General features: G+C 42.8%; 1 protein-coding gene across 1 annotated transcript in view; it reads right to left on the minus strand.

The window, feature by feature from the left end:
- Nucleotides 1–537: 537 nt before the first annotated feature.
- Nucleotides 538–12088, minus strand: part of Tnfaip8l3 (TNF alpha induced protein 8 like 3) — a 40606-nt gene continuing 29055 nt past the window's right edge. The window contains exon 2 of the mRNA XM_041638605.1: nt 538–2789. Within this exon, the coding sequence (XP_041494539.1) occupies nt 2227–2789 (563 nt within the window). The 3' untranslated portion in view covers nt 538–2226. The remainder of the gene's footprint in view (nt 2790–12088) is intronic.

Raw genomic sequence — 12088 nt, forward strand, 5'->3', positions numbered from 1 at the left:
TGGCTCTAAAATGCCAAAGATTGGGCTCCTTTAAAGTCACAAACAAGTTAGGTAAGAATCGGGGCACAGCCCCAATCAGAGACCAGAGAGAACCAGGAGATAGTGAAATCAGAGCCAAATCAAAGGTTAACAGTGGAAATTAAATCCTGTAGCTCAATGTCCCACATCTGGGACTGACTGAGACCTTGGTGTGGGCAGTTCCATCTCTCTGTGTCTCCGCCCACGGCACACTCAGCTCTCCCCATCCACTCTAATCATAGATTACTATTAATGTCATCAAAGAGCTCGACAGCAAATTAAAACACAATCCAAGTTTTAAAAGGGCAAAGGCAAGAATAGAAATTCCTCAAAAAGAGGAGTACTGATAGCCAAAATATTTGTAAAAATGATTAAAATAATTAGTTACTAGGAAAATAAACATCAAAATCACAGTGGGATTTTACTTCTCTGAGGATGCAATGATAATATCAAAAAGACAGAGGATGACAAGGAGGAAAGGGAAATTTTATATAGTGTTGCTGCTGATGCAATGCAGAGTGGCCATTGCAGAACACAGAGCGGCTGATCCCTGTGAAGAGCTACCCCAGAAACCACGTTCCTGTATACCTATGCAACGTCAATGGAATAGTCGTGTTGAAAACAGATACGGGCACTCCCATGTTTATTGCAGCAATATTTGCAATAGCTAAGACTCAAAGCACCATCGACAGATGAGCAACAGTGACATTTGAACAGAACAGAATGGTTTTTATTGTAAAAAAAAATTCTGACATTTGCAGCAATATGGACAAAATTACAAAACTTTATGTTAAGTGCAATGAGACAGACATTGAACAAACACTGTGTAATTCACAAACAGGAAATACTTCAGAAGTCGTTATCTGAGAAAGAAAAAGTGGAGTGAGAAGTGGAGAAGGAAAGGCATGGGAGAAGTTGATAGTTACATCGAAAAATTCTACTGTTCGGTTTCATAATAGGGTCATTATAGCGAATAATAATGTGCTACATGTTACTAAATGTTACTAAATAAAACATTATATTCTGAATAATCCTTTCAGGAAAAAATAAATATTTGTGATAGATATGCTAATTACACTATTTGATAATACAATATATATATATATATAGCCACTGAGGCTTTACACCACAACAGATGCTTAGAAATATTACAGATCAGTTATAAATAAAATTTTAGCACAGAATCCCCACACCCCACAAAACATATTTTTATCATCTCATTAGGGAAACTGAAAACTACTCATCCAAATGGCAAGTTTCTTGTGTAAGATGAAATGAAAGGAGGAGACACGGAGGAAGTGCGTCAGCACAGCCAGAGAAGAGGAATGACTGTTGAACAGATGCAGCTGGAGACGAAAGTGGAGAGTCTGAGAGACCAGAGAGAACCGGGAGATAGCGAAAGCATTGCTCTTCCTACACGGAGAGTCACCGCGGGCCCTGGATAGGTGTCCTCAGTCCACGTGCAGAGTAAAGGGAACAACGTCACCTTGACTCTCATTTCTCTCAAAGCAGGCAAGGAACTCTTGCTTTTCCTTTTGTTCTATTTCTTTTTTCCTCTTCCAACTCCCCTTTTCTTTTTCATTTCCTCTATATAGGTCAGGTTTGTCTCAACCCTACTCTGTGGTTCAGACTACCAAAAAATTATAATTCTCATATTTCAGCCTCTCTGGTACTGTGATTATTAAATATGCCACAACAACAGACACCAAACCCATCAATCAGGAATGGTTATGCCCCATCTATTTATTATATACAATCACTGGTGTCTGTTGCACAAAATCAAGAATGTGAGTTGTCCTGTTTGGTCCTCACAACAGCCCTGTGAGGTAGTCAGGAAGCATCATGTCTCCGGAACACAGAAGATAGAGTCCATAGTGGCAGGATGGATACCCAAGCCCATGTCTTCTGTGTCCTAATCCAGGATGCCTTCCACTGTAAGATGACCTGAGCTCACGGTGGTGAGCACAGCAGGCTCCCTGCTTAGAACCCTTGACTGTTCTTTGAGCTCGCAAACACAGTTCTTTCAGACTTGCAACCTCACGCCCTTGCTCAGAGAGTCAACGCACTACATCTGGGTTAGGATCAGCATCAGAAGGATGAAGAGGATGAAACTAGAACGTCTGGAATGAGGGTTGCTGCTTGATTCTTATGGGACCAGGTTGGATGTCCTAACTTCAAAGCAGCAAAGTCCAGGAGACAAGAAGCCATTCAGAGGATCTTCTCATCTAACAATTTATTGATTCCTTCACAAATCCTCTTGAGATTGGGCCTGCAATTTCCATGCGGACCATAGAGGGTGGAAAGGAACTCCACGTCAGCAAAGTGGTTGAAGACATGGTTTATGCGTCCATGGGTTCTGGGTGTCAAATGTCGCTGCACCAGTTCGTGGACCAGATCCTTGCATTCATGCAGCAGCTTAGATAGCACGTTTGTATCAAAGGTGTATTCTACTTCATAGAAGCTGACCATGGTCATGGCAGTCTGGTTCAGCTTCTTCCGCAGTTTCTCCACAATTACAACTTCCTCCTGACTGAACTGCTTGTTCCGGTAGAGGATACCGATTTTGATGGCCACCTTGATTGAGTCTTTCATGATCTTGTGGGCTTCCTTCTTGCTATGCGTGTGCTCCTCGGTGACTTTGTACAGCTCGTCAAAGATCTCGCTGCTGATGTCATCAATCAGCATGTTGGCTACAGTTTTGCTGGCTATTTTGCTCAGGATCTTCTTCTGGGCTTGAAGGGCAAGACTTTTGGAGCTGAATACATTAGGACCTATGGTAAAGAAATAAGCACATGTAGGACTATGAGAACTGTTACATATTTTTTTTTGCAAGTAAAACACATTAAGTTAATCTTACACCCTTGAACACAAGCTAATGTCTATATCCACAGACGATCTCCCAAGGGCTTAGATTATAAGCGTGTGTCACCGTGCCCTGCCCACCAACATTTTTATTAATTTTATATTGCGTTTATTTGTGTTGTGCGTGTGTATGCACACACACAATGTGTGGGCACACATGTTATGGTCACGGGGCAGCTTTGTGAAGTCTCAAAGGATGAACTCAGTTTTTCAGTCTTGGTGGCAAGCACCCTTACAACAACCGAATCAATCTCATCAACCCTCATCACTGTTCCTGGCAGCACAAAGAAAGACACTTTATGGGGAAACAGACATCAAAACCACCAGCTGACCTGCCCTCTCCACACGGGCTGGATCCTTCTGAGACGTTTCTGAATGCTACTCAGGACACTCATCCATCTGTTCTGGAATCGTCTTCCCCTCTTCCAGACCAGGTCTTACCAGTTTAAACCCACCCAATGCACGAGGCCTCTCTTACTCGACTACTTACCAAAGGTTTCCCTACAGCCACTGGAAACTATTCATTTTTGCAGCTTACATAAGACAGAATTAGTGCATGTGCTCAGAATGTAGTCAACTTCTAGGGACAATATGGACAAGTTGATAGTGGAAATCTTTGTTTGCTTTTGCCTGAGTCTCAGGATCCATGTTTTATTGAATCTAAGATACGTTATTTTCATTTTCAAGGTCTTGGAAATTGGGGCATGCTCCAGATGCCAGGCAGCTGTGTGCTGGGGTTGTCATTGCCTGTATGTTCAACTTACACGACACAGTCAGAAATTTGGGAGGAGGTCAAAGAACTCTGTTAAGAATAATACCCAACCAATGTTTACTTGTTTATTAGTTACTTAATTTAACTGTTTATTTTTGAGGTAGGGTCTCACAGGGTGGGGATTTAGCTTAATGGGAGGGCAGTTCCTTAGCAAGCACAAAGCCCTGGGCAGGGTCCACAGCTCCAGAAAAAAAAAGACAAAAAAGAAAGTCACAAAGACACAGGATTTCACTCTGTAGCCCAGGTTGGTCTGAAATTCACTCTGTAGCCCAGGCTGGTCTGGAACTTCTTATGTAGCATAAGCTAGATTTGAACTCAAGATCCTCCTGCTTCTGCCTCCTAAGTGTTGGGGTTACAGTGTGTGTCTCTGTGCCCAGGTCACTAATTCTCAAGGGCCACAGAATGTTACTGTGTGGGAAATGCAAATACCAACAAATGACAAATCAAGCATGCCTTGTGTGATTAGCACACTGAAGGAAACGCAGGAAAACCACAGACAGCTTATTTTGCTCTTTTCTGCTTCGTGAGTAAAGGAGAACATATGTGTTTTTAAATCCTACAACACTATGTCTGTATAAGTCTATCTTGAATTTGTTGAAATACTCCATGAAGTCTATAATTGGCCTATGTAGCCCAAGCTGGCTTTGATCTTGCAATACTCTCACTTCTATCTCTGGTGCTGGGATTGCAAGAATGGACCGCCACACTTGGCTCACTCACAGAACTTTAATTTCATGTATGCTCTTAATGCTTGAAAACATCTGATTAATCCATCATAATTATCTGCAACCAAAGTGTGTAAATAAATTGAAATTTAAGGAAGAGTCTGTTGATGATAAACCTCCACAGACTGAAAATTTTTTTCTACTGGGGCACAGTGCTCATACCAAGACTAATCTGGGCTGAATATTTATTAATCTTTAAAAAATAAAGCTTTATAAGAAATGCATCTCTACAAAAAAAAAAGAAACGCATCTCTAAATGACATGTGGAATAGCAGGCTAAGGTACTTTGATTAAAAGACACATCATCAGTGTGAATTTCAGATTGGCTCTTTGTCTGGGAAGGTTCTCCACCCAGAGAGACAAACTTCTTTCAACTTCTCCCTAGGAGGAAACCCCATGATTGAACAATGGGAAGGAGGAGCACCATGCCTTGGCCTCATGCATCTTCCTGGGCAAATGAATCTGTATAAAGTCTGCACAGAAAGGACGATAGAAACCGGAGAGGGGATTTGTGTCTGAAAGTCCATTTCCTCAAAGCTCTCTTCGTCTGAGCTGGGTAACAATGCATGCTCACAGGAAGGAGGAGGAGCACAGGTTTGAGGTTAGCCTGGGCTATTGAGAGACTTCAAAATAAAATAAGAAATCTGGCTGAGAGATGGCTCAGCAGTTAACAGCATGGTATGACTGCTCTTGCAGAGGACCTGAGTTCAGTTTCCGGGACCTACACCCATAGCGCGTAACTGCCTGTAAGTCTGTCTTCAAAGGATGGCCTCTTCTGATCCCTGTGGGCACCTGTACTCATCCACACACACACAGACAGACAGACAGACAGACACACACACACACACACTTGAAAATAGGATAAATCTTTTTTTTTAAGACAAAATAATGTGTCTTGTGAAGGAAAAAAAGTCTCTTAAAGAAATTTGAAAATACTGGGTATTACACAAAATGAAATGGATTATTTTCTGTGGGGCTTAATAAATACATTACAGTGGTCCATCAATTCCAAGAGAAGACAGAAATGACTGGGGAAGAAAATGTCTGCTCGCAACACAATGTCCATTTACCAGTACCTGGAACCAACGCTGTCTTACACGACAAAACCGATGTGGTTAAGGGTCTTGAAGCAGAGAGATTATGTTGTTCCATCCACCCACAGGCTCATGGAATGATGTGTTGCTGCAAGGGGAACAAGACGAGGGGACCGGAAGCAGAAGAGAAAGTGGTGTGAGAGTAGAAGCAGAGGCTGGGGTGATGTCACTGCCAGCTCTGCAGATGGAGGATGCGGACATGAGCCAAGGAATCTGGGTGGCCTGTGGAAGCTAGAAATGCAAGATGAAGCTTTCTTCCTTACACCCTCCCAAATCCCTGCGAACCTGCTTCAGACTTCTGAGTTCCAGGACCATGAAGACAACTCACAGCATCTCAAGGCTGTTTATGGTGGATTGTTATGGCGGAGGAGACTAATTCAGGTGGGTAGAAAGAAGATTTTCCACTTACTCACCATGATACCAAACCCCTCGGTGGTTTCCCTAAGGTTTCTGGCCATCTCTCTAGAAGGAGAATTATTTATCTGCAAATAAACAGGACTTACAAACTTCTACTCTGAGAACTCAAGAAGGTCTGAATATGGAAATCTCCAAACACTTGAAAGATCACAGAGCTTGAGACAGAAGAAGCCAAACAAAAACCATCAAAACCACCAGGAAAACAAATGAAACAAGAAGTCGCATCACCAAGTGGATTGCCCCAGGACCACAGAATTGCTGCATTCAACGTGATCATAAATGTGCATCATCACAGAGGGCCCCCGACCCATCCCCCCAGATGTCCTGGGAAGGAAGGCTCTATGATCACTCCAATTAGTTTTAGATGATCACCTACTTTTGCTCTTGATGGTTAGTACATCAGATATTGGCAAGGCTTCAAGAAGTCCTGCAGGAAAGATAATCTCATGGTTTTATTTAGCCACCCAGTCACAAACTTACTAGGTACACACACACACACACACACACACACACACACACACACACAAAAATCTATAAAACACATCCCATAGGATGCATTATGGGAAACAGTGTGAAGGATTAGCAGAAGTAAAATCAAGACAATCAGGACCACAGAACACTTTTCAACCCCCAGAGCCCTATGGGGGAGGAGATACACAGTGCTACTAAGGATTTAAGGGAGTGTGGACCCCAGAACATGGCCTTATTCAGAGATGTTTTGCACATGGATATCCTGGCTTTTTCTATCCATACTTCAGTATTAGCATGCTATAGGGGTACCATGTTGGTAATATACCAGGAAGAGACACTGTAGACTAACTTCTAGAAGAGTCAAGTTTTGGGAACTAAAGTCAAGGATAAGCTGAGTAGGAAAGCAAGCTTCACTACAGTTAGTGGTAAACACTAACATGTTCAGAATCGGTATTGATACAACCTATGGCCAGGGATAAATCTGTTAATTATCTCTGAACAGAAGTCCCCATTATCTAGCCATTAAGGGTAAAGGACAGTTTGTGAGGCTTAGGGATTCCTGACTCCAATGCGACAGTGGGAATGAACTAGAGAGAGAACACCAAGATGTTCTACGTGGACACTTGAGTACGTAGGAAAAGCCTGGAGCAAGACCGAGCTGCTGTGTTAAAAACAGTGTTCAGCCGGGCGGTGGTGGCGCACGCCTTTAATCTCAGCACTTGGGAGGCAGAGGCAGGCGGATCTCTGTGAGTTCGAGACCAGCCTGGTCTACAAGAGCTAGTTCCAGGACAGGCTCCAAAACCACATAGAAACCCTGCCTCGAAAAACCAAAAAAAAAAAAAAAAAAAAAAAAAAAAAAACAGTGTTATACCTCCATATTTCTAGAAAACACGAAGCACTCCCAGATGGTGAAATGGCATGCCCATAGTGGCAAACAGCAGGAAAGTCTCCCCAGGCTTGGTGAGTGGGCAGGAAAGGCAGAGGAGCCTCGCGAGAATAGGTAATAAACTTGGGGAGAGAGGCGAAGTAAACGATGTTAGAAAAGACATCAGACTTTGCGCTGTCACCAGAACCCGGGAGAGCGCTCTTGAGCGATGTCAGGCTGTGTGGAGGGAGGGACCAGAGCACAGCTATTCTGTCCCCCTCCTCAGTCTACCGCTGTTGCTTCTCTAGAAAGTGAGCGGAGAACTTGAACATGAGTTCGGAGAGCCAGATTAACATCCTACAACAGCGGATCCTTTGTAAGAGCAAGCAAACAGCATCACTTCATTGCCATTGACAACTCAAGATGACAGCAGGGGAAAATTAGCTGCAAATGTTAAGCAGAAGTTATAAACGGACTTGGTATCCGGATGGAAGCATTGTGTGCTGTTTAGGGAGCACCATCTGTCAGGGCAGGGAATCAAGTGTACAGGGAAGGTGGGGGGGGCAAGACCGTGGCCATGGAGAAGGCAAGACCCAGATGGAGGAGCTCAGAAGACTTCTGGCCACCAGGCACTTATGTTTCCGTGCAGGGAACAGGAAACATGAAGGTGTTTTGAGTGGGGCATGCTCACAAACAGCTCTTTAACTTCCTTCCGCAGGGAGTTCAGAAAGTGTCTGTGTGCAAGACACAAAATCAAAGACGGGGCTGGGGAGTATGCTCTTAGCATGCAAGTACATATGAGCAGAGGAGAGCAGGCAGAGTCAGTGACTACTCTCCTCTTGGCAAGAGCTCTTCCACAGACACACTCTGAGGCAAAAGCCATGCTCTAACACGATCCGATAAGAAATCAGCCATAACGTCAAGCCTGATGGTACACCTCTGTAATTGTAGCACTGGGGGGGGGGGGGGGGCTTTTGTGAGATGGGGCTTGTTTGTTTTTCCCAGGTACCTATCGTTTTAGGTGAAATGAAGAGATTTTGGCAGAGACAGCTGTCAAAGTTTTCAGTCTCCTGCTTTATCTTTTCTTACCCACCCAGCCAACCACCACCCTCCACGGAGCAATCTGCAACTCAACTCATGTTTCTGCACCTGAGGGGCAGTGCGCCACCTATCTAGGGTCTAGGATCATTACAGCCCTGCACGAGAAGACCTGGGTGCTCCAGCTTATAAAGGAAGAAACCGAGGCCCAGTTGACGGCAGCAGTTCATTCAAAGACGTGTAGCTAGTCAGCAGCAGAGCTCCAGGGGTCCAAGACTCTAGACAAAGCCTACAACCATGGCCTTTCTACTTTCTGCCTGCCCGCTTGCCTGTCTGTCTTTCTGTCTGTCTGTCACTACACTACCTGCTATTGAACTCCCGGCCCCTCCCTGCCTGCCTGTCACTATGCTACTTGCTATGATGGTCACGGACTCACCTCTGAAACAGTAAGCAAGTCTCCCATTAAATAATTTTTTTGATAGGTTGCTTTGGTCATGGTGTCTCTTCACAGCAATAGAACAGTAACTAAAAAGCCCCTTAATGACAGTGACTTCTTATGTGATTAAATGGACTTCAACTTAAATCTCCATCTACCTGGGAAAGCAAACATTCACCATTTAACACAAAAAGGACAGAATTATGAGAGAATAGCACATTTGCCAGAAGTTGATGATAGATACAGTTTTTGGTTTTGGGCAGAATTGTGTCTGTTTTAACAGAACTATGCATGGATTTTGTTTTTCTTATTGATTTTATAGCTAGCTCTGAAAAGTAAATGAGAATCTGATCACTTTCCTCTACCAGGACTATCTGAGGCAGATATTTGTGAAGTCACTAGAGACAGAATCATTTCCAACTTGACAGGATCTGACGATCCGAGAGATTTTTATACCACACAAGGGCATTCATCAGTAAAGCCAGCGTCCACTCATGCAATCCCTTTAAACAAAGCCTAGTCATGCTCTCCTTTTAGGGTAGTCCTGCTTACTGAAGTACTTATGCGTATAAATGATCATATTCTTGCAGCAGTTCTATGATACACACAACATCTGCAGCATCTTACGCGCAGAGAAGCCAAGGCAAGAGAAAGTAAGGGACTTCTCTAAATGCACTGTGCGGGAGCTAACAGCACTGGCTTCTGTGGGCCACCCTATTGCCCTGTACTTCACCCCCCCACTAAATACACATTATTTTAATACATACTAAACTTCCAAGCATGGGTAATAAACCAATTAGCTTAAATGGTTTTTTGAATTACTGCCCATTTTAAAATAAAAATTGATCCGGTTTTATCTCCCTCAGGAGAATTAATTTTTCAATAACTGAGCCTGGAGAGTTGGCTCAGTGCTTAAGGGTGTTTACTGCTCTATCGGAAGGACCAGAGTTCAGAGACCCATTCCCTCATCAGGTACTCACAAACACCTGTAACTCCAGCTCCAGGGGACCAGACACCCTCTCCTGGCCTCCATGGGCACATGCATGTTCTCTCACAGACATGCACATATGTACACACACATACACACACACACACACAAGCAATACAACAAAGCTTTAAACTTACAAAGCATTTCAAGCACATGGATAAAACAGAAGAAAATATAACATTTATATGGCCAATGCACAGAAAGAACAATTCTTTTAAAATTAATTTTTAAAATGTATTGTTATTGAACACATGAGGTTCATGAGTGTGGGTATATACACGTGCCAAAGCCTACACACAGAGGTCAGAGGACAACTCTGTATAGTCTGTTCTCTCTGTCACCTTTATATAGAAGTTCTGGAGATTCAACTCAGGTCATTGTGAGCCAGGCACTTTGCCTGGCAAACCATCTGGTCAGCCCAAGAACAGTTCTTAATATTTTGCCTTCCAAGACAGAGGGAAGAGGCATCCTTTTTGTTTCCAGCTTTTCTCCTGCTGCTCTCCCCTCGAATCCATTCGACTCTAGAGACTGATCTCTGACCTCTGGTTTTTATAGATGAGTGGTTTCAATTTTTCATAAAAGGTAAACCCTTTAGAACCCTTGATTTCATTCAACATCACACTTTCAAGATTTACCCAGTTTGAAGTTGTCTGCATATTTCCTTTGCCGGACATTCAAATTCAATGCACCTCCTGTGCACACACAGCAGTCTGCCAGGTCCTACATCTAGAAGATGCTTGCCAAGTCCTGGCGGAAGTGCTGCCAACTGCTCTGCATGGAGAGTGCACAGTTTTCACTCCCAGCAGTGGTGAGCTCTGGAGGTTAAGCGTCCTCACTAATAGCCCACCTTTTGAATTCTTGTTCATCTGAATAGTGCAAAAACTGGTATTTGGTTGTAACACACATCACTCTCAGCCAATGGCATACAGAAGATTTAAATGTTAACACACAGTGGCCAATCATTTCCTTGATTCTTTTTATATGATGTTTAAAACTGCATTTCCTGCCATGGGGTAATGAGGTCTCATATTTTCTAGAATGTAAAAGTTCTGTTTTTCATATTTAGGTCTTCAGCCCACCTGGAGGGAATCTATGCATATTCTATATGGTTTGGATTATTTGCCTCCAAACAATTTATTCTTTTGGTTAAATATTACATCCTTTCTGCTACTGATCTTTCAGGCACCCCTCCATTTTTTTTCATATCAACTTTCCACATTTAATGAATATATTTCTGATTTTTTTAGTGCATTCTTTAGTCTGTTGGTGTATTTCAATAGCAATGCCACACGTTAATTGCTAATACAATGGGTAAGTACCCCCACTTTGTTCTGCTTAGAAACTGTCTTGACTATTCTTTTCCTCTCCAACATGAACTTCAAATCATTGCTCAAACCCTATTGCATAAAATCTAATGACAGAGTTCAGCGAGTTAAGTCACTTGGAGATAAACACAGAAGAACCCAACCATTAACAGCCATTTAGTTAACTGTCAGAAAGGGCCAGCCAGATGGCTGTCCTAGCTGATGACGGGAGTTTTGTCCCCAGAAGCCATGTGGAAGGGGAGAACTAGGAAGTTGGTCTCTGACCTCTGCTGTGAAACACACACAGAGAACCCATTCTTCTTCTTCTTCTTCTTCTTCTTCTTCTTCTTCTTCTTCTTCTTCTTCTTCTTCCTCTCTCTCTCTCTCTCTCTCTCTCTCTCTCTCTCACACACACACACAGAGTAAACTATAAGTTACATCAAAGGCTATTTGGTGAGTAAAATGTGCAGACATGCTATAAGCATAGAGCAGAGAAGATCTGGCCAAATGGTGAGAGGATCGTATTTAAAGGATAAGTTTCCACATCAAAGACGACTTCACCTCCGCTTCTCCCAGTGATTTAGCTTGGTGGGCTCTGTGGTCTAGTAGATTGCATGCAGCATCTCTTGGGTATTATAATGTAGTCAACATTGCCTACACAAATTTGCCATATTTTCCTCATGTTTTCTTGCTTGTTTGTTGTTTTATTGCTTTATTACAATGGTGGGAACCTCCACCAGTGCGACCTCGGGAAATAAGAATTATTGGCATTTCTATCTCATTCCTAACTTCAAAAGAACTATCTCTACATTTTCTCCATAAAATATGATGTATGCTGTGATCTTCATGAAGTTTTTTTTATAGTTTTACAGGACAAAGAAAGTCATAAATCCAGGCAAGTTTAAAATCCATTGGTGAGCACGCCAGACAGGCAGGCACAGAGAGATGGAGGGGGCTATTGTATAGGCACTGGATGCTGTGTGATGAAATTCTTAGCTCTTGGATAGTAGACAGTAGTGTTCTGCTAAGTTAACTGATAAAATTGGTAATTCATTATAAAAAAGCTATTAAAGATGCATATCCGTTAAATTAGATGCC

The sequence above is a fragment of the Microtus oregoni genome, unplaced genomic scaffold, assembly GCF_018167655.1.
Source record: "Microtus oregoni isolate MIOR12 unplaced genomic scaffold, Mior012 000055F_ref0000237, whole genome shotgun sequence".
NCBI lineage: Eukaryota > Metazoa > Chordata > Mammalia > Rodentia > Cricetidae > Microtus > Microtus oregoni.